This window comes from Silurus aristotelis, assembly GCF_946808225.1.
Source record: "Silurus aristotelis genome assembly, chromosome: 24".
NCBI lineage: Eukaryota > Metazoa > Chordata > Actinopteri > Siluriformes > Siluridae > Silurus > Silurus aristotelis.
The window spans coordinates 9,909,565-9,933,018 of record NC_139597.1 but is presented as its reverse complement, the minus strand read 5'-3'; the positions used below and the strand labels follow the sequence as shown (position 1 = coordinate 9,933,018).

The following is a 23,454-nucleotide window of genomic DNA, read 5'->3' as shown; positions in this document are numbered from 1 at the left end:
AACAAAAATTACACAAGAACAATATGTTGCTATAATGATCAAATTCTCGGAATGATTGATTGTCAATTGCCCTTTGCTACTTAAAAAGTCTGGGCTCATACTTAAAGGGGTTTTTGCCTCATTAGTCACTGGCGTGTGCCTATTCAGAAGCAGAGGACAGCTGCTCTCCTATACTTGCCTGTGTGACATGCTAGCCTGCTAATCTTTTGTCACCCCACTCAATAATGTGACAAACAGGCAGCTGCTGGTCCTGTCCAAGTCTAGAATGCAGGCTGAGGCGGGGTGGGGTGTATGAGAGGGTGTTGGGGCAAGACGACCGCAGTGTGCGTTTGTGTGTGTGTGTAGCAGACACACTGCATATTATCTATCCATGTCCGGCATGTCCGAAGGCCACAGTGTCCTCCCATAATGGAACAAAAGGTGTGTTTCAAAATAGAACACTACGCCACAGTGGCATGTTAAAACGCACGACCCAGGAACGAATTGTGATTTATAACTGGCCTGGATCTACAGGCCAAGGTGAAGCATGGAATTGTGGGATGTGGGTGATATTTTTCTTGTAAAACATGCATGGCCCAAGACACAGCATGTCTATAATTTGATGGAATTTTTTTCATGGTTTCTTTGGTTTCCTCCCACCTTCCTAAAACACCGGTTGATTGGCTAATCTACATTGTCCCGGGTTATGAATTACTGTGTGACATCACCGCTGATTAATAATTATTTTGATGTTTGCCTAAAAAAAAAGGAATCTGTATTGCTATTAAAACTACAGATTTGGTGTATGTTTCACATGTACTGGGTAATGTTTATAGTCTTGAATTTGAAGCTCTACATACATTATATAGAAAAAGCTATTGTCAAAATACCTGACTTTTACAGCTATATGTGGTGAGGCACACTATTGTATAGGATGTCTTTGTTACACACTGCACCCCAGGACTCTTGTCCCTACATCACCGTACAACACCACCTGCTTTTACCAACACCCTTGTGGCTGAATTGGCATAAATCTCCACAAGCACACACCAAAGTTTAGTGAAACATCTTCCTAGAAGAATGGAGATGTAATAACATCAAATGGAGATCTTTGTGGAATGAAATGTTTCTGTAGAAACTTACGGCCAGGTGTCCACAAACATTTGTTCACATAGTTTACTTCGAAATAGAAAGTTTTATTTTGACATATGTTTTGATTAAACAGATTTTCAGCTTTTTCTTAGAATAGGAAAACCTGCATAATTGTATGGCATGTAGAGAATGTACTAAAAAAGGGCAGCTTAATTAATTCATACTCCATCTGGTGTGTATACATGTGGTGTACTGACACTGTAGGGACATGACATGAAACACGCACGCACGCACGCACGCACGCACGCACACACACAAAGACACACACAAAGACACACACAAAGACACACACAAAGACACACACAAAGACACACACAAAGACACACACAAAGACACACACAAAGACACACACAAAGACACACAGTCTCTATACAAACTCTTACCATTGGCAACAGATTTGCTCTCTCCTCTGCTTGTCACCTGGGTGAAGTAGAAAGCAAGTGATAGTAAGAAAAAAAACAAAAATAGAAACAGATATATACAGAATGAAATAAGAGGTTTAGTAAGACAAAGGTCAGCAATAAATACCTTTCATGAATTTCCAGTTTTAGAAATTAAGAATTGCGACTGTATGAATTGATTGCATGAATTTCTATGGATTTCTTTGTGTGTATTCTAGGTGACAGGTGTAAATGCTGTAAAAAGCCTGTACCCCAAATAATTTTTGTCCCTCATTGACATCGAGTCCCAGTAAAATTCTACACGTATGATCCCTTCAGTCATGACAAGTCTTATGATTCTAACTGTTTCAAGGCCTGCAATGTTGGAATGGTAATCAATAATTTTTTTACTTTTTTAAATTTCTTCTACTAATTGGACTATCGGTCCCTTACGAGGGAAATATCAAGGTCCGTGAGGTCGGAGTGACGTGGGGCCACCTTCCCGTGGGCTCACCACCTGCAGGAGGGACCGTAAGGGACGGTGCTGTGAGGATTGGGCAGCAGTCGAAGGCGGGGGCCTGCTTAGACTGCTGCCCCCGCGACCCGGATTACGGATGAGCGGGAGAAAATGGATGAATGAATGAATAATTGGACTATCAACCTTGAAGGACAATAATTTAATTTCGAAAGGATTTTTGATAATCATAACCACTTAATGATGGCAAAAAAGTAAGCAAGCCCGTATCATGCTCTGGCATGATAGAGCAGAAAGTCCAATCAGACACCAGCATCACAAATCCCTGGTCCTGAGCCATTGTACCTGCTCTACAAACTGTGCTAAGGTAGCATTTCCACTCACAGGTCACAGTCTCATGAAGAGGAGGAGGCCAAACAGACATTCTTAATACAGAATAGCGATTCGGTGGCCCATTTCAATAAGTGTGATCTCTGTAAACATCAAAAATGGAAAGAGAATGGAAAGTCCACAATTATGTGAAACCTCTATGGTCAATTTACAGATAATTGGAGTTGCATCTCTTTCAGAAATGTTACACAGGCCATCGCTTCTTTTTCCTGAAGGACTGAAAGGCTCCAAGCCGGCTGATTTCAGTTGTGCGCATTTTCTCTCCATATAGTTACCCAGAGGCATGCAGAGTGTAATGCAATATTAGAGGACTTGTTTGTATCCTTATAGGGTTATAATATTGTGACGATAAATGTGTCCACAGCAAGGCAAACTAAAAACATTACTGCAACTCCACACAACTAGAGCATCACCTTTGACTAAGTAGAATGTGTCTGAGCGTTTGTTTGTGGCCATCAGGTTCAGTTGAATTTAGTGCTCTTAGTGTTTTTATCATTTTAACGAGGCACGTGTACAGTCTTCTCTCCCATTAAAACATATCCAGCTCCCATTTTAGCTTGTCATGCAAGTTTTAGAAACATGAAAAGACATGTTTTTTTTTTTTTTTTTATTTCCATGAAAGGTGCACACGGTTTCTGCCTTGTTTATAAACCCTTGAATGCTTTGTAGCATGCAGGTTTGGTAGTTATTATCTCATCGTCCCTTTGAAACCTGGATAAGGCAGACTTTAAATTGTGCTCACTATAAACAGTTTAATTGCTGGCACTAGTGAGATATTAGACAGATTATCTACATTCATTTGGTGATTCAAGATACGCCGTCTGGCAAAATGGGTGCCACAATATTCTATAGTGAGACACCAGAACAAGAGCTTGAAAGAGAAGTTTAATTTTCATCTGTCCCTTTATTTCTGAGATAGGGTGCATTAGGTGTATAAGATCACCATTTAGATTTAGAGGTGTACAAAAGCAAATATATAAATGACAAGATATAATGTTGGTTATAAAGATAAGCAGAAGCCCAGCCTCCATTTGCTTGCTAGTCTGGTGTTTTGAACTACTGACTTTGGAATTATAGCTGTAGCCGAAAGTTTTGTCCCACCAGTGAGACCATCAACACGGCTTTCCCTTCATTATCCCTCAGCATTAAATTCAGGCTGCATTAGCCATGGCCTGGTCTTAACATGGCTACTGCATGCCAATGCTGCCTCCCACTATGTTCAGCTTAGATATTCCCAAAGATAGAGCGTCAAAATAAATATCATCATCCCTCTACAAATATATGGCTTCACACAGGAGAGTCAAGGCTAGGCATGTCCTTTCAGCTTCAGCATACAGGGCAGAGGCTAATGCTATCTGCTATATTGACAGCTGTTCAGGATATGTGGGAATATGTGTGCGTCTGTTAGTGTAGGAGCCAAAAGCAAGAGGTTGTTTTAAAATAGACGGTAACAGAATGACCTGCATATTATGTGCGCATTTGTGTGTGTGTGTGTGTGTGTGTGTGTGTGTGTATGTATGTATATATATAGATAGATATATAGACAGAACAGGAAAAATGAAAAGCAAGCACTTGTGGCGTACATTACTCAAAATTAAGCCCCGAATAACACATGAAACAAACATGAGACTTTACAAACTACTTGCAGCCCTTAAAAGTGACTAACAACAGCTAGCATTACCCCCCCCCCCCCTCCATGCCAGTGAGCAAGAGAGAAGAGCAAGAGTCACACACTAACAGAGAAACAGTGAGAAGCTAACAGTCAAAAGCATTCAGTCACATAGCAAGTGAATTTGCGTCGTGATTGTGTGAACAGTATCAGCTACGCATCTCTTTTAAGGATAAAGTAACATTTACCTCCTCAAGGAGCCAAATCTGAAGACAACTAGCAGGAAGAAGTCTTTAAACAAAAACACAGTGTTACTGTTTAGCTAACTGGCACCAATCACTGCTTATCTTGAATAAAATCAACTGATGTGATGATTTGTACAATGAAACAGTCCAAATCGAAACACTCCAAACACCCTGGCTGTTTTAAGCAAGAAGAATTATTATTATTATTATTATTTTTTTTTTACATGTAAAGAGCCCAGAGTAAAGAAAGAAAAATATAATTGATGGTGCAGTTAAGTAGGAGGTTACCTTGGTAGCAGAGGAGCCTTTGTTTTCCCATAGATTGCGCTTGCCAGAAACATCGCCAGGTTTCAGGTCCTGAAGCACGAAGAGACAAGAGTAATGTCACACACACGGTGAGAAGACAAAAGCTTTAAACAAACAGACGCACACCTAAGAAACTATCGTGAGAAAAAGTGATGAACGCATACTGAAAGAAAGAGAAGAGGGCCGCAGAGGCATTACTCCTACCTCAGCACAGACAGAAGAAGGAGAAGAGGGGACAGAGGAGAATAGCCCAGAAGAAAGCAAGGCTGAGGAACTGATCAGGCAACAGGGGGAAACTTAAGCAGACAGAGGACAAACAGAAAAAAAACATTCAGTATATCTGACAACATGGGCAATTTAGTTCGCCTTTCCTTGATGCTAGATGTATGGAAATTTACACTGCACATTATTTTTAGATGTTCAGATATCCTACATTTTTGCATATCCTGTCTTAAATTTAAGAGAAAGCTGTTCCAGCCTTGTTTTTTTTTTTTTTTTGGTAATTGGAACAACCAGCCTGACATATTTCAATCTTGGTTCCATTTTTATTTTGCCAACGACCAACAACTAGATACTGTTCTCTTCTCCCTTGACAGCTACCCGCCGGGGAGGGTGAGGGCAAGCATGTGCTTCCTCCGTGACACATTAAACCAGCTATTAAATCTCCTGACGGCCTCACAGGACGGTAATATACATGGAGAAAAGAGCTAAATGCCCATTGTATGAGTGAAAACCAGAAATTTTTTGTGATTGTACAATCTGATTGGCTGAGCCACGCTCATAACTGATGTAAAATTTTCGATAATGTCAGCACACCTGTGATCATACTCTAGTCATTATATATATTTTTTTTTTATTAATGCACCAGGTTTTACACCATTACCCACCATTAAGCCATTACACTGTCCACAATGTCTTTAAGCTTTGTATGGTATGTTGCTTAGCAACCAAAGCTTAGTGTTAAGAGACAAGATTACATTGCTGAAGAATATATTATTGTGAATAAAAAATTTATTAGACAGTATATTTTAACATTATTACCATTTAAAAAAAAAAGCTATAACATTAATTGTATTGCTGGTTATGCTTTATGGTTATCAGTTGCCTTTGAGTTGAATGAAGTATGCTCAATTATTATTATTATTTTTTTAAACTAATGTGATTACATAAGTCTTAAAACGCTAAATTGCAAAAAAAACTACACCTTTAAACTAAGCAGTATTCTTACATTAGGAAAAGCTGGAATTACATAACATATACAAATCACAAAAGACATGCATGAGGACAGCTACATAAAGGTCATCTAACCTCTGCATTCTTTACATCTCTACACAACAATGAACACACAATGACCACTAGGTGGCGCCGACTAGACATATTACAAAGCATGTCTGTTCATGCCCTAATCTAGCAAACAATACAGAGAGGCATGTACACCGATTGTGATTGACTGCACTCATAGCCTACCACAGGTCTCCCTCCTGGGGTTTTGCCCGTCTCTGGTGTTTTATTCAGCCAATCGTTGATACGGCCTGCAACGCCCACTTTTATTCCAGCTGCATCCTGCAGACCAGAAGAAAAAAATTCCCTGTGAGTCAAAGGTCAGAGTGCTAGACAGGAAAGCAGGAAAGAGGGGCCTCCTGGTCATTGGGGTTCTGCCGCTGACCTTGTTGCTGGAGGGTGTGCTGATGCCGGAACTGAAAACGTTGCCCTTCTCCCACATGCTCTTAATGTTCCGCACGCCATCAGAAACCACAGGCAGGTCGATTGCAGCCACGCGTGGCGTGCGCACCTCTTTATTACTCTGAAAAGGAGCGTTAAAGAGAGATGGACTGACAGTAAAAACCTCTGAGTGCATGCATATGTCAAAATGAGTAATCGAGGAATGTAAAATGCTGCATTAGTATCATACTGGCAGTATTTTCATAAAAAAGTCTGGCTGAACTCCATAGGGTGAATCTCGGTCTGATTCTTTTATATACACACATGGAAATTCACGGCAGTATGGCAGTAGGACACAGTGACTACTATAATACTACTATTATTCAGTATTGCACTATAGTATTATAGTTTCACAAATATACATATTGTGTTATAGACTCCTAGATAACTGAAAACGTGTGCACTTCAGATGTCATCACTTCATGACATACTTTCCTGGACATTTATCAATTATTGTTTTTTTTCCAGGTCAAAGAGTTTTTTTCTACAGAAAATCTCATTTATCTTAGTATAATAATTGGAATCCAATAAAAACTACATAGTGTATATTTGGATAAGAGTAATTGTTAAATGACTAATTGCATTTTCCTATATGCTCAGTCAGTACACCTATAAGTGACTATTTGAATTAGGCCACACTTCTTTGCTTAATAAAGCTTTTTTGAAATTCCAGCAAAACTATTTACATTCTGTCCAATAAAAAAAGGGGTTTCTTAATTTACAGCCCACATACAAAAATGACAATATTAAGAAGTTAAAAGAACACAGTGGGTGCATTTTGTAATTCTCAACAGAAAGAGTCATATATTTGGCACAATGATGGCAGATGTGTTTTGTAGAAGCCTGTTTATGACACAGTAATAACTGGAATGTCAAGACGAAATGTCTTTTTGTAAGTTTTTTAAAACTTAGAGAAATGCCAGGAGAAATAGATCAACAGAGAGAATATAAAAGCACTGCAGTCGAGATGTAGGCAGAAATAAAAGCAAAGAGTGGGCAATTTACTGGGAGTATATTTCGATTTTATATATTTTTATTTCACATATATGAAGCAGTAGAATATGATTTCAAATATTTTCACATTGTATTAGACGAGAGCTGTGTGTGACTCTGTCTAGCTGATATCAGTGGTTATCAAATATGCTTTTACAATAGTTTTGATGCAATTAAGGCACACCAGTCTGCTAGTTGGGACTCGCAGTGCTGCTCCAAAAATTTGTATGCAACAATGGATCTCTATCATAACATGTGGGTTGTGCTGCTCTGTGGGTAGTGGCGAAATGCTGTCAGTGAAATGGTGTGTGGGACTCACCTGCACAGCCGTGGTGTACTGCTCCAGTCTGTTATCAATCTTCGACACCACAGGAGAGTGAGATGTCTTCACAGCACTGAAGCACACAACACAGACACACATCAGACAACACATACCTTGGTGCATGATCTTGAATAAACTACCTGTTGAGTGCACTGTAAATAAATACATGGATTTTTCATTGCATTTGGATTTTAAGTGATCTCATAATTGGGTACATGTGTATGATTTCACTTTGTAGTGAGAGAGATGATAGAAAAAGAAGAAGGAAAAAAATCTGTTAAAATACCTCTTCTGCGCTGACCTGTTGAGGAATTCTGCCCTTTCACCAATCTGGGAAGAGAAATCAGATAATGGATGGAAAGCTCACTGTGTTGGTCATGTGGAAACACACACACACACAAACACACACACATTCCCTTATGGACTTGCTATGCAGAGAGACTAGCCTGTTCTTTAGTCTGTCAGTAGGCCAGGAAAAGCAGGACCCTTTTTCAGCCCAGAATCTCTGTGGGAACTACAGAATGTTTATGATATACGACAACAAGCCTATGAGAGTGGGCAAGTGTTCTTGCAAAGCAAACAACAACAAAAAAAAAACACATAACAGTTCCCCCGTTCCATCTCTACCCCTCCTACCGGGTAGCGAATGTGGGAGTTCCTAAAATACTCCCTTCAGGAAATTCCCCATTCTCTTGGCGTGTTTGAAAAAGCTCTGTTCAAATGTGGTTACAGTAATCCTATTAGGCTAATTGCCTTCCTGCATTCCCTCAGTACTGACACACTGAAGGAAGAACACCACTTTATCTCATTCTGTCTATTTTGTATTTTGAATAGTGGCCTCTACAATGACAAAAAAACAGGGGGGAAAAAATATAAATAAAAATAAAGTAATATTAGATATTTCAAATGTGTTAAGGTAGGAGTTACATATAAATACATACTAATATATATATATATAAATACATACTAATATATATATAAATACATACTAATACATATATATATAAATACATACTAATACATATATATACACATATATATATATATATATATTCTTCCAAAACTGAAGGGGGAGAAAGCTTCCACTCTGACTGCAGGACAGGAGCGTCAGACATTTTGGCAGATGGCATTGGATTACAAAATAAACTGATATGCATATGTACATTTCGATGTGGTGCAGACAGCCTCTTATTCAACAGTGTGTTCAGAGTCTGCCACTTAAGTGTGTGGAAATCACACCTAGCTAACGTGGTTTTAGACATCTTTAAGCAGACTGACTGTTTTTATTATTTTTGTTTGGCTCTTTACCTAACGTCATTTTAGCATGGAAACTGTCTGGAAAAGAGTCAATAAAATGCTTTCACATTTGTATTTATAATTACTTATAGTATAGGTGTCAAGCTACCCAAGTGTAAAAAACAAAAACAAACAAACAAAAAAAGACCAATTTTGGTATTGTTGGGCATAGTATAGGTATAGTGTTTGGCAAACATAAGTGAGATGTTCAATATTCAATATTTATGAGAATTTGTTCAGTAGGTTTTCCCAGACCGATCCACATATATACAAAAATTGGTCAAATAAATAGAAAAGCATTTGACAGGTAGTCAGATCTCACACAGCATGCGCTACATACAGTGAAAATGATGACAAAGTAAAGCTGTGAACAGAGATGGAATGCGGTTATTTTTTTTCCTCAAAAGATAAACCTCTTTTACTCCGAGCAACACACAAACAGAGTCAGAACAGGGCTATTCAAACATCCTGATATCCAGACTACAGTTAGTGTTTATGCAATTATTATATAAACTAATGTGTTTATTAACCCTGATTGGATATTTGAGTATGCCACAATGCATCTAATACAATGGCTCATAAGCAAAACTGTATAAGGAAGTACCTAATTATACTAGCTACTTCTGTCCCAGTGGAGAGGGTTTTTTTTGTTAATTGCCTTGCGTCTGAATAAGCAGACATGCATACTGAAAGTGTATAGTACTGGATTAACAGGATCATGTCTTGACTTAAGCAACATAATAGAAAAGGTTAATGTTTTAGGCAGCACTTAACTCCCAGGACCCGTCGGTGCTCCCAGACTTACATTTTTTTTTTAACTCGAATAACCACATAGAGCTAAACTTTGGTCCCTGAAAAATTCATAGCAATTACCGAACGATATGCATTAAAATCAAACAACGGTAAAAGAATATGCAAGCTTTAAACCTTTTATAGTAACTCAAATAATCCTACAATCAGCAGGCATCAGCTGCCATAAAGACTGCTTTGTTGTGACTGATGTGTATTTGACATTACACCTGATTCAAGTGACATATATTTGACATGACATAAGGCTGTGTCAGGACACATTCTAGCCTGGCTTTATCAGAACTTCCTGACTGATTTTGTACCCCAGTGTACTCCTGCCTTGGCAAAGTCATATAATTGTGATGAACTGCATGCCTGCCAGGACTTTTATGAATACTTATGACAATTCCATGACACTATAATGAGAGCCTTATACACACTTTTTATCTGACTGGCAGGAATATAGTTTTAATGCTTGCCATGTAACATTACAGTTGTCTGACTTGCATTCTGTCATACCAGAAGCTAGAAAGGTTATTTGTCATGATGTATTAAAATAAAATTATTTTATTTGTCACATACAGATTCATACAGAGTATGACATATAGTGAAATGCTTTTATGACTGTCCGACTTGTAAACATGTTCTAGTGCAATTGTAATTGAGATCTAGGGCAATTATGTGCCAATAAAAATCTAAAGGTACTTCATGCATGTTACAGCAAATTAACACCAGTCTTAAAGACAATAGATGCTTAATGGCAAAAACCTTTATAACCCTTTATAAGGTTTATTTCACTTGTTATTACAGGCCTTTATGCACTTACTATTTATTTTATGAGAAAAACTGGTATACCTGCTTGTTCATTAAATTATCTGGCAGCATTGCAACACAAAGAGAGCTTTGGTTATTGTTCACACCACAAATAAAAATAAAGAAAAATGTGATCTTGTTGACATTGAACACAACAAGAAGAGTTGTCGGAGACTGCACTGGGCACCAAACCTTGACAGTTAAAAACTAGATAAAAGTCATCTTTTCCACCTTTATGTGTCCACTGCAGCCTCAGATACTTGGCTGGCAGGTGTGAAAGCTGATGAGTTCCTCTGCTGCTGTAGACCATCCACCTCAATGTTTGGCATGTTTTTATTTATATATTCTGAGACACTTTTCTGCTCCACATGTTTCTAAAGAGATTTGAGCAAACATAGCATAGCCTTCTTGCCAAAATTGACTAGTGACTATTCTCTTCTTACCTCTTTCAAGATCACAAAATTGCCACCTGCAGACATTCCACTAGCTGGAAGCATCTCACATCATTCTATATAAACTATACGTAATTTTGTGCATGAAAATCCTACGAGATGAGTCAAAAAAACACAAACACATTTTCCTCTTAGTCTGATGCTTGGTGTGAACATTAGCTGAAGTTTTGGCCAGAATATGTATTATTTTATAAATATAGGAAATATCGATTGGATGTAACTTTTTTTTTTTTTTTTTTTTTTTTAGAGAACACTCATGTTTCTTTCTTAACAGGAGAAAGTCTTAATTCTGTTTTGAATATAGATTATATTAAAGGCACATTGCATTAATATAGCCATTTTTTGTCTTAATAATTGGCAACAAAAGTGAGTACACCCCAAGTAAACATGTAGAAACTGTGTCTAAAGTGTTTTGTGTGAGCACCATTGTTATGTAGCACTGCCTCAATCCTCCTGGGCATAGAATTCACCGGAGCTGCACAGATTGTTGCTGGGATCCTCTTCAATCCTCCATAATGACATCACAAAGCTGCTGAAATGTTAGACACATGGCGATTCTCCACTTTCTGCTTGAGGTTTTAAGTCTGCATACATACTTGGCCACTCCATCACCTTCACCCTCCTCAGCAAGGCAGTTGTCATGTTTGTTTTGGGTTGTTATGTTGCAAAACTGCCAATCAACCCAGTTTCTGAAGGGAGGGCATCATGTTCTGCTTTAGAATGTCACAGTACATGTTGGAATCCATGTTTTCCTCAATGAAACAGTACCACCACCATGCTGTACTAGGCAAGACACACTTTTCTTGGTACTCCTCACCAGGGTGTCGCCACACATGCTGGACACCATCTGAGCCAAACAAGTTTAACTTAGTCTCATTAGACCACCAAACATGGTTCTTAATGGTTCAGTAAATCATGTTCTGAGACAGGTTGTCTTCAGCAAGCTTTTTTGTAAACCAGCTTCAGAAGAGGTTTTTTACTGGGATGACGGAGATGCAGACCGACTTGCTAGAGTGTCTGGCGTACGGTCTGAGCATTGAAAATCGGACCTTCCGCTTCTGCAACCTGTAAAGCAACGCTGCAGCCCTCATGCGCAAGTTTTTTGAAGCAGCTTCTGCACCTGACGAGGACTCAACTTCTTTGATCAACCTTTGCGAAGTCTGTTCCGAGAGAAACCCATCTTGGAAAACCTCTGTATGACCCTGGTGACTATACTGTAACTCAATTTCAGGGTGTTACAGATCTTCTTATAGCCTCGGCTATCTTTTTCATGAGTTGCCAAGTTGTACATCCAGTGGTCAGTATGAGAGAATTGTACTTAAAGCACAACATTTTAACTGCTCTAATACAAGATACACAATTTTGTATGGTCCTGTCAAGCAGACAAAAAACAGGAACATGACGAATGAAAAATGTGGCTTTGCATAGTTAAACGATATACAGCTGTTATCACTCCAGGTGTACTCCCTTTTAGTTATTTAGACAATAACGGCTGTATGTGGAGTCATTTTCAGAGGACAGTAAATCTATACTGCTACACAACCTACACATTGACTATTCTAAAATGTATTCAAGTTTAATTTCTAAAGTATTGTCCCTTGAGAGGAAATACTAAAATGGAGATGGATAAAACCCTCAACATTGCCTTTAACCAGATTACATTTGAGCAATTGCATCCACCCCAATGGCTAAACGCAAACATTCACAAACATTTTTTAATGGAAACAATTCTCTTTGTGCTGATAAGCTGCCTTTCCTCTCATTAAATGATAGAGACAGCAGCATGCGCACTGGTGGAACCAGTGTGTTCCTGTGAGTCAGTCAGTACAGAGGGAAAAACAAAGAGAGAAGATGGACTGAATGAGTGGGAGCTCACCTTCAGAGAGGATCCTCTCGGGCTCACACACTTGAAGGGTTTGGCTTCTCCGTCTACCTCCTCTTCGACCTTTTGCCTCCGTTCAGCTGCCTCCGCTCTTCTCTTCTCTATCTCCTCCTTCATTCTCCTTTTCTCCTCCTGCACAAAGAAAAACAAATGCTATCTGATTACACACACACACACACACACACACACACACACACACACACACACACACACACACACACACACACACACACACACACACACACACACACACACACACACACACACACACACACACACACACACACACACACACACACACACACACACACACACACACACACACACACACACACACACACACACACACACACACACTCCCCAGAAAGCAGCATGCTAATGAAGCAGTGAATTCCACCTCAGCTGGGGAAATCATAAAGCTGCTCTTTTTCAGCCTGCGGCGGCTCTTGGCTCAGCTCTCAGCCATCAGACGTGGGGCCTTGTGGTATCTAATTAGTCCTTTATTTACTTCACCTTTTAATTAGGAACAGGGAGCTTGTTAGTACCACAATGCAGGAAACAGGCAAGCTGACCGGCACAAGCCTGGCACAGTTATGGCCTGAACAAAGCAGAAAGCTTGGATAAGGCTGTGAGAACACCTGTATAATAAGTGAAAAATACAATTGAGCTGTTGCAGAGTTTTAAATAACTGAATTCTGTAAACCGCATAATAAAAGCACTCGTATAAATTCCAACTCTTGGTTTAAACCACAGTCAGTCAGCACAAATGTGATGATAAAAAAATAAATAAATAAAAATAAAAAGAGAGTTATGACCCAGTCACATATCTTATCCAGGGGTTATACAGGCTTGTCACAGGAACATAAGAGATCCAGAAAGCAAAGTCCTAATATGGAAATATGTGGAGTGTCACAGAGGCCAAGCCACATTTTATCTTGACTATTTAAAAAATTAAGGACCTAATGACAGAGGATTGGTGGAAGTATGCAAAAAACGTTCGTTTTCATAGAGGTTCAATTCTCAGGCTACAACTTGGCCCAAGAACCAGAAAAGTAAGCCAACAAAAATACGGACATGCTCTAGAAAAGATTTTCTTTAGAAAACATTCAATACAGGCACAAAATCGGTCTTAAGTAAACATCCTTCCACTCTGATTGAAAGGAAGGAATGCGCAACACTAATTTAACACACCTCGTCTCTTGCCTTCTTTTCAGCCTCCTCCTGTTTCTTCAGCCTCTCTTCTTCCTCAAGCACCTTCCTCCTTTCCTCTCTCTTCCTCTTCAGCTCCTCCAGCTCGGCCTCAGCCTCCTGTTGCTTCTGCTTCATCCTCTCAAACTCCTCGTTCTCAGTCTCGTCTCTCCTTCTCTTCAGCTCCTCCAGTTTCCTCTCAGCCTCCAGGCGTGTTTGCTCCCCGTCGTCCCCTTCCTCTGCTGCCGGACCCTCAGAAGAGTGCACGCTGCCACGGCTGGGACACACAAACACACACGCATGAAACAAAAACCATGTACGTGTGAATTCATAAGCATGTGCATACAACCATACACTGACACACAGAAGGTAGGCAGTTAGTTTACACACACACACACACACACACACACACACACACACACACACACACACACACACACACACACACACACACACACACACACACACACACACACACACACACACACACACACACACACACACACACACACACACACACCCTTGTCTAAGGTAACAGTCTTGAATTGCAGGCCTGGGATTAAATGACTGGAAATCAAATACGAAAAAGAAAAGCTCTATTGAGTATTGATAACCGATATATTTCAGTAACATGGCATACTATCTATGATTACTAATCAATAATCATTTATTCTAGTTAATACATTTGTTTCAATTTGTCCCAGCTCATATGGAAAACATACAGAATGTATATTTACTTATTAATTTCATTTTGCAGTAGGTACATTAGTTATACTGTAAATATTGAATAATTCACACCCCTTAATTGTTATCATTAACAAATATGAATCATATTGATACATTTTTATTAATCATTTTCTCCTTTTAAGATTTCCGCCCTAAATGTTCACTATTTCCTACCCACCAGTCACAACTCCCCTATCATGTAACATCAATCGGCAAAGGGGGTAAAGGCCAACACGTGCTTCCTCTGAGATACACAAAGTGCATCCTGCAACTGATATTTGTACTATGTAACAGGACATGTATAAATGCAAGTGATATGCTTTATGATTATTGTATAATTACAAAAAAATTAATACAGTAACCATAGTTAATTGCAGGCGGTTTTGGAACGTAACCACCACAATAAACTGGGGATTACTGTATTTATGTGCTACGTCACCCCAAAAATGCTATTTTATGTATACAGTACTGTACTATATTAACATTTGACTTCATTTTATAATTAATAATTATATTTTTTATTAATAAATGTCATTATTCCAACATAAACTAATTTTTTTTTTTTTTTCAATCGTGCTATCAGCGAGAGACCGGGAAACTCAGCAAAATAAATTAGTTATGTGGCAAATGCAATTCCGCAATAAAAAGGGGGCTTGAGAGTCGAACCGCGGTGAAGCATTGGATTTCTGTACATACAATCCCACTTGTGCATTTTATAAACAAGAAGAAATGTTTTCAAAATCCTCTGTGACTTTAGAAACAAGAACTCCTAAAAAAATTTGTATATATTAATATGTAAATAATATATATATATATATATATATATATATAAAAAATAATAAAATACTCCCTAATCAACAAAGTCGACTAACTTTAGGTCAAAACACAATGCAGTACGATGTTGATCAATGTATTAGACTTGTGCATTGTTCATATTATTTCATTTATTTAATTAAATTAATCTTTCATCTTAATCACTTTAATAGCCAATATATCTCCAGTCATGTTTGTAAAATGGGCAAGGAAATTGAAGAACCTGCAAAAAAATCTACACAGATACTGGGGGAACATGTGAAACTCCATATCACCACGACAGTACTCTATGATCCGGATTGAACTAGATTGAATGTATATTTTTCTACTTTTCTATTTATTTACCCTATACAGACAAAAGCATTGGGATACCTGACTTTTCCAAACATGTGGTTTTTCACCATTGTATAGGAGGTCTTTGGATGCAGGAGCATTCAATTGTCCCTTCACTTGAACTGGGAGAGTCAAACATGACAATGCATCTGTGCACAAAGCCAGCTCCATGAAGATATGGTATACATGGCTTTGTGTGAAAGATCTTGAATGGCCTGCTAAGAGCTCTGACCTTAATGATATTAAACACCTTTGGGATGAACTGGAACACTATCCGCACCCTTGGCCTCCTCACTCTACTTGACTTTATGGCTGAATGAGCACAAATCTCAAAAACCACATTACAAACCAAAATCCAATTCCCACATCTCATAAAACATGTTCCCAGAAGTGTGAAATATATTGTGACAGTAGATGGGGACTAAAGGTGTAATGGGATGCTTAACATCACATAAGAATCTTATGGTCAGGTGTCCACACTTTTGTCCATATAGTTTATGTATGAATATAAATGTATGTGTAAGTGAATTAATCATTTTTTCAATATGTACAAACTGCTTTGTTTAATCGTTTTCCACAATTCATTAAAAGGCACAGCAGATACTTTTACTGAAAATGGCAATCGCTGATAAAAGCATGCTGTGTGATTTGGACCCACCTCTGGGTTCTCTCCACCTTTTTGTGCTTGCTGTCATCATACACTCCACCGTTCTGCTGCTTGCTCTTTCTCCCTGCGTCCTCATCCTCCATCTGCAGATAGAAAGATATGACTCAGAGCACATTACAAACTACGTTCACAGTGAGGTGACGCTGCTCGGGGGGTCACTCAGGATGGAAAGTGTGAGACAGTGGACAGTAGAAAAGAACACGCACACACTCCTGTCATGCAACAAGCTGCAGAAACACTTCACTGGTGAGGAAACATGACTGTACAAAACAGACAGTAACCTTACTGAGGACTGTGGGTGAGTTGATAAAGATAGCAGGTTGCTGTGGACAGACACACTGTGGGATCACACTGATTTGTGGATAATGTTCAGGTTTTGGGACAAAGCCTCACACCACTAACACTGCATCAACTTTTATACCAGGTCACTGATTTGAGAGTTTTGGATAGGATTAAAAAAATAAAAAGAAATAAAAAGAAATCCCTTAAAACATTTTTACAGCATTCGAAATGCTTTAATTGTCTTTATGTGTCTTTTATTACATTACTAGGACACTAAGCCCCAAAAGCTCTGATTATCCACCATTTATAAGCATCTAACCTCTTACCAAGCCAAAATATTTTATTTACAAACTGTCTGCTTTTCATCAGCTGCCTTCTGTGTAAGCACCTCTATCTCATTCTCCTCTACTTCCTCTACATCCTCATCGACTTCTGCTGCATCCCCCTCCACTTCCTGCTTTGAAATGACTGTTGAATCAGTTAGGTCTTCATTTAAAGGCTCGCATTTTTCACTTGGTTGCACAGCATCCTGACCAGTACTGTCCTACAAAAGGAATCGAGAGCTGAATGATTTAAGCTGCATTGTGTTCAATAAGTGAAAATAAGAGGAAATCAATAATGGCAGCCGTACCTCATCTTCTATTTTAGTTTTTTCCTCAGTGGATTCCTGAAAGTGAATATCGTTCATCAAAAACAGCGCAACTGGAATTACTGGCAGCTGCAAACTGCAGGAAATCATACAGAATCGTTTTTTGAGTGATTTACACAAACCCACCTGCTCCCTCAAGTAAGACCTGTGTGGCTTCTCCTCCACCATCTCCTGCAGTGAGATGACCTCCTCCTTAACCTCCTCTTTCTCCTCCTCCTTGCTGTTGTGTGCCGGCTCCTCCTCTTCCTGGTTGTTGAATGCTCGGTAAGAGGTGGTAGAGGAGCTCTCCACACTGTAGGTGCTGTAAGATGGAGCATCGTCAGACTCATGCTGTTTCTGTCTATCCAGTGCCTCCATCATCCTCCTTTGCCTGCGCTCCTCCCGCTTGGCCAGGCGCTCAAGCAGGGCTTGCTCCTCATCATCTTCACCAGCCTTGCTCAGCTCTGAGCCTGACACAGTCTCTGTTACTGTGGAACTGACAGAGAAATAGAGAAAGAAAGATTAATCATTTGTAGTGTGATATATATATATATATAGCCATAAATCGATTAAAACATTAAATCGCAACTGATTTGCACATTTATAGGTCAAAAACATAAAGTACCTCAAATAAATACTTTATGTTTTTAATACTCTAATCAACATGAGCATGGTTAAATATGAATGCTTTATTCAAATGTATGTTTATTATTAGGGAAACCAAACTTAACAGAGCATGAAGCCAGAATATTCTTGTAAACGTTTTAAAGTAATTAGTGTTTTAAATTGTGTAAATCATCAGGACAAGGAATAAAACTTATGGCCATATTTCCACACAGACGATTTTTGCGGATTTTGGGAAGGAGAGAGAGAGAGAGATGCACACTACAAATGAAAAGTTAAATAGATGGAGTTATATAAATGTCTCAGTACAGAAAGCCTCAATATGCTAATTATATGTTTCTCTTCACAAGCACATTTAAATCACATTTGTGTTAATTACAGTTAGCAATATAATCATAGGCATGCTGCTATAGAAAATTAAAACAACTTTTGACCAATCAGAATACAGAATTCAGTGTTTTTGAATACACCAGATGGAACAAGAGGATTTATTTTACTCATATATTTACATAAATAATAATAATAATAATAATAATAATAAAATTCACCCTAAACTTTATATAATGGGTTTATATATTATTAAACACTTTCAAGGGAATAGAAATTAAACGATAATGACCTCTCAATAAGACACAAATGTATATTTAATAGTCTTCAGAAATGACAGTAAAAAAAAAAAAAGTTTTAAAGTGTTTGTACTTCTTTTGGACTTTGGATGCAATTTACTTTAAACATAATTAAGGTATCAATATCAGAAAAATACAGTGTTCATGATGATTTGGACCAGGTTTGCTTTTTTCTGCTTCCTCACCCTGCACTGTGAAGCGAGGGAAACGCCATGGAACACATCAGTGCTATCGTAGGTTAATGTAGTCTGAGTTCAGCACTTGGCAAAGCTTGCCTTCAGCATCAGCACAATTCACAACACACACACACACACACACGATGCTCTCAGGGTGCTGTGATATTCTCTTGTGTGCAAAAGTATGCACGTACAATACTGCAGTGTTGGCGCACGTCAGCACGACCCACCGCTTCCACGTCACTGAGACGCTACTGGAGGTGACATGCACACAGAGCGAAACTGAAGGACTGAGAAAGGACTTCTACAGAAATACTGCTTTCGTTTGTGTCCTTTTTTATGAAGCTTAGAGTTTCATGCATGAATTATTAAGGTGGAACGCGAAAAACGCCCAGGCGACCCAGAGTCCACCTCTTTCCTGGGTCACATCCAATAGTGTCTTTATGCCTGGGTCAGATTCTTAGTGTCTTTATGCCTCAGTATGCAGACTGTGGGAAAGCCCATTCATACTAGAAAGCAAGTGACCCCTAGTGCCTGCTTCATTCCACATACTTTCCTGCTGGGCTGCGGAAATGGAAAGACGAGTCCAAATTCATGGCTACTATACCCTACTATTTTGCAGTATTGTATATTTGCATGTTTATTTATTCAAATTAACCCACAGTTAAAGCAAAATCTAATACGAGCATCCCTACTGAGAAGACGAAGGTCAGAAAGCTTGCTCAAGAACTCTAGCAGTGATTCAATGGCAACCTGGACTTTGAACTCACAACCTTATGGTCACTGACATTCTCAAGAGCATGTTGAAAATAATTAAACTTGCAATTTCTCATTCCAAATTACGAATGGGGTTTAAAAAGATACATAAGTTACCAAAACTTATCTTTTCAAAAATGATCCGTGCTTTGATATTTTCAAGACCTGGTAAGGGATCGTCAATAAAGTGTGTTAAATAAGAGGGTTTAAGGAGGGGTTTTTTTTGTTGTTTTTTTAACCACAAAAACGAAACTGGACATTCAGTAATTAGAGCAAACTCTCTCAAAAGAACACTGGGCACAAGGTATGAATATACCCTGGATATAATTACAGACCATCACTTGGCACTATCCATACATATTTATACATTTATTCATACCTTAGGGAAGACAAAGTCTCCTAAAATGGCCTTTGGAAACAGACATTTACATTTTATGGCATTTTCTCAGACACCCTTATCCAGAGCAAGTTACAACTAAGTTAAGGGTTAGGGGCTTTGCTCAAGGGCCCAGCAGTGGCAGCTTGGTGGTGCTGGGAGATGAACTTGTGACTTTCTGATTCAGAATCCAATGTCTTAACCACCCAGCGCCCACCTCCAGGTATTTAATTTGACTGCAAATGATTATTCATAGACATTTTGTTACTCCCAAAATGTAAATGCTTTATATGCACTTTCAAATTTGGTTCAGTTGCTGCATTGCTTTCACCTAAGTCCATATCTTAGATATATGTAAAACACTGTGTTTTAAGTTTGGACTTAGTGTTTGACTTCCCAGCCTAATAAATATCACCAATGTGGCAATATGTTGAATTTGGTGTGTTTGAATTTGCACTATGATTATATGTGTGATGTGATGTGTTTGTGTAATGGTTTGCTCATTAATCCTGTGTGGGTGTAAAACACCTGTGGCTGTTTATCCCCATGCTCTCGGCTGGCTGAGGTATCTCCTCGCCCTCCTTGTTTCGTACACGATCTTGGCGTGCTCTTCGTCGACGCTCACGAGCTGCCTCTTCCTCGTCCTCCTCAGTCCGGCGGAAGGCCATCCTGGACACACAAAAATCTGAGGTTAATATACTGTAGTTAAAGAGACATAGAAAGAAAGTAGAAGGAAGAAGGGTGGACGTTTTGGGGCAATAAATATATATGACAGTCATTACTGTTAAACTGCTGTAATTGTGTTTGTGTGTTTAGATGTGTTGGACAGCTGATGACAGGAGCAGTACCACAGTTTGCAGCAGGATCTAACAATGATTTAAGAACATCGTGAGAAAGCCAGCGCTTATGTATAACTTCAACCTTTTCTCTTTTTATGAATGCGTACCGTTTTCACAGTGCACAGTATACCGCTTTCTTTTTCAGGTTTTACATCATGTTTTCTACTTTTTACTGTGTCCTTTCATCCAAAATATCTACTAATCTTCATGTGCCTTACACTCGGAAAGCAGCATAATGTTCTGCCCCGGTCTTAGAAAGGAAATCTTCTGTAATTGAAGACAGCATTCAGTTAACGCCCAAGGAAGAACGGCGGGAGAGTGACATCATCAGACGTCCCTTGTCCTCTGTCCCTTTACTTTCTGTCTTGACGAGTGGTTTGCCATGTCTTCCATGGCTGTCTGCATTGCACAGTGCATTTGGAAGAGATAATGCAGTCCAGACTCCGAGGATTCATCCTGAAGCCAAGTTCCATGTATGACCACAATAACACAACTTCACCACACTGAAGATGCAACTCTATGCAACAGCAATATATTTTGCAATAGCTAGAACATGTTTAGGAATCTGAACCAAGACACACCTGGAGGTCTGGTTGCATTTTTAGTCTACAGAGTCTGTAGCAACTACTCTGTACATCACATGGAACACATCTAGTAGATGTAGCACTTTACTCTTTTAGCCTGTCCAACTCATTTGAGATCATTTGTAAATGCCTAATTAATCAAAGCCATTTCTCTGCCATAATTATGCATAAGTGCTGATGTACTGATGCATTGCATTCTGGAACGAAGGAAATGTGTGTTGGCCGTCTCGACAATCGTGAACTCTTTTGCAGAACTTAAAAATAAGTGATACTGATCCAATTTTGCAGTTAAGATTCCTATACATTTCCTCAGGCTCCCAATGCAGCTGATAACCAGTACCTTCTAATGGAAATTTCAATAAAGTTCAGCATCGACTGACAAACACCTCACTAACCACATCACAAATAATTCAGTATAAAACATTTAATGTGTTTCAGGGTGGGCTCTTTAAAAAAATAAATATTCTAATACTAAATTGTAGTGTACATTGTGGCTTCTTTTAACTGAAAACTGCCCCTAGGCATACATAAAGTTGTTCCATAGTCAGTATTAGAATTCAAGTCAGGGACAGATACAGATTTTTCAGATACTAAAAAAAAAAAAAAGGCTGAATTTTCTTTAAACGTTTGTGGTGAACACTGGGCAGTCTGTGCCTTGTTCTGCTGATTTATAAAATCTATAAAGGAGGAAATAGCTATAGAGGGGGAGATGGTTTGATATAAAGGCAGAGAGAAGGCTAAACAGCCGACACATTAGTGTTCCCAAATATTTTCCTTTCCTTCAAACATCTCAGAAATGTCAGAGAAAAACTGTTTGGGAAAGGCGGCTGTGAGTGGGGGGTTGACATAGCAACAGCATAGGGTCTGAGAGAGAAAGCGCGAGAGTGAGAGAGAAACCGAGAGAGAAGACTTCTGCCAAAAGGCTGCCCTATTCCCACACTCGTCCCATTTTATCCTCTGCTCCCACTGCACTTACAGACACACTGCTCATCTGGTATATTCTTTGCTGCATTCATTTCCCCACAGTCCCGGAGATGTGCGTAAAACCTTTCAAAGTTAGTGGTCTGAAATGATCAAGCTTCTGTCAGTTACAAGCTAATAAAAAAAATATATAAAAAAAATTAAAATAAAAAAACCACACTGTTCTTGAATCTTTTATTCCAGCATTTGTTGGTATCTTTCTTCCTATTTTTCTCTTGTCCTCTCTCTGTCTAGTACACACAAGCTTTAGTGGTGCAGGGAGAGTAGTTATGGAACGGCCCATTCACTGAGGATGGGTGTTATTTCCTGAGCTCTTCCTGGCCTCTCATGGGAAAACGGCGCAGATGTGTGGGATCAAAATGCCCACTGTGTAGAACAAGAAAGCCATACCATCATTGGGCATAATTGCAAAAGCTATTGGCATTAGGTATAGAGCACTCAAATGAAACATGCTTATGTCATAATTCTTCAGGACATTCCATTAGGCCAGCCCCACTGAACTGAATCTTTGCTTGAACAGCTTTCTCAGAAAAGGCCACAACAGTCACAGAGGGGAAAAGTGAGAGAGAGAGAGAGAGAGAGAGAGAGAGAGAGAGAGAGAGAGAGAGAGAGAGAGAGAGAGAGAGAGAGAGAGAGAGAGAGAGAGAGAGAGAGAGAGAGAGAGAGAGAGAGAGAGAGAGAGAGAGAGAGAGAGAGAGGAAAAAACAACAAAAAAAAAACAGCCCTAAGTCATGCAGTCTCACAACCTTTGACTTGCACCAATATTACTTGTCTCAAAGAAACTCAGTTCTCAGACATGTGCATTCTTTATACTACAGGCTGCAATTCTAATGTTAGCACTTCATATCATCACCTTCAGGGTTCAGTGGCTGAACCAACAGCAGATGCAGCTGTGCAGGAGCACGTAGCTGTTTTATCCATGATTCTCAAAGTGGTTCCAGAGGTTCTGTGACGTACAGCCAGAAACTCCATGATTTAATGACTGGACTTCGCTGGCGCTCATTATCACTACTATCATGTTACTAATACAGTGTTATACTGTAGTTATTT

The 23,454-nt window shown here is 39.1% G+C and overlaps 1 protein-coding gene across 33 annotated transcripts in view; it reads right to left on the bottom strand.

The window, feature by feature from the left end:
- cald1a (caldesmon 1a) overlaps window positions 1–23,454 on the bottom strand; it is a 51,362-nt gene that overhangs the window by 1,707 nt on the left and 26,201 nt on the right. For 3 of the 33 annotated variants that reach the window (XR_014531337.1, XR_014531342.1, XR_014531345.1), the window contains exons 3-16: window positions 20,529–20,669; window positions 17,590–17,938; window positions 17,446–17,481; window positions 17,203–17,358; window positions 16,524–16,615; window positions 13,997–14,270; window positions 12,800–12,937; window positions 7,860–7,903; window positions 7,571–7,646; window positions 6,203–6,340; window positions 6,004–6,099; window positions 4,519–4,587; window positions 4,234–4,276; window positions 1,515–1,551 (exon numbers count right to left, since the gene is read on the bottom strand). Coding sequence is in view for 16 of the 33 variants with exons in the window: in XM_083528207.1 (XP_083384333.1) it covers window positions 1,515–1,551; window positions 4,519–4,587; window positions 6,004–6,099; window positions 6,203–6,340; window positions 7,571–7,646; window positions 7,860–7,903; window positions 12,800–12,937; window positions 13,997–14,270; window positions 16,524–16,615; window positions 17,203–17,358; window positions 17,446–17,481; window positions 17,590–17,938; window positions 20,529–20,669 (1,646 nt within the window). In the remaining 17 variants the exon portion in view is untranslated. The remainder of the gene's footprint in view (window positions 1–1,514; window positions 1,552–4,233; window positions 4,277–4,518; window positions 4,588–6,003; window positions 6,100–6,202; window positions 6,341–7,570; window positions 7,647–7,859; window positions 7,904–12,799; window positions 12,938–13,996; window positions 14,271–16,523; window positions 16,616–17,202; window positions 17,359–17,445; window positions 17,482–17,589; window positions 17,939–20,528; window positions 20,670–23,454) is intronic. The other 30 variants (XR_014531338.1, XR_014531346.1, XR_014531351.1 and 27 more) reach the window with 11 other exon arrangements.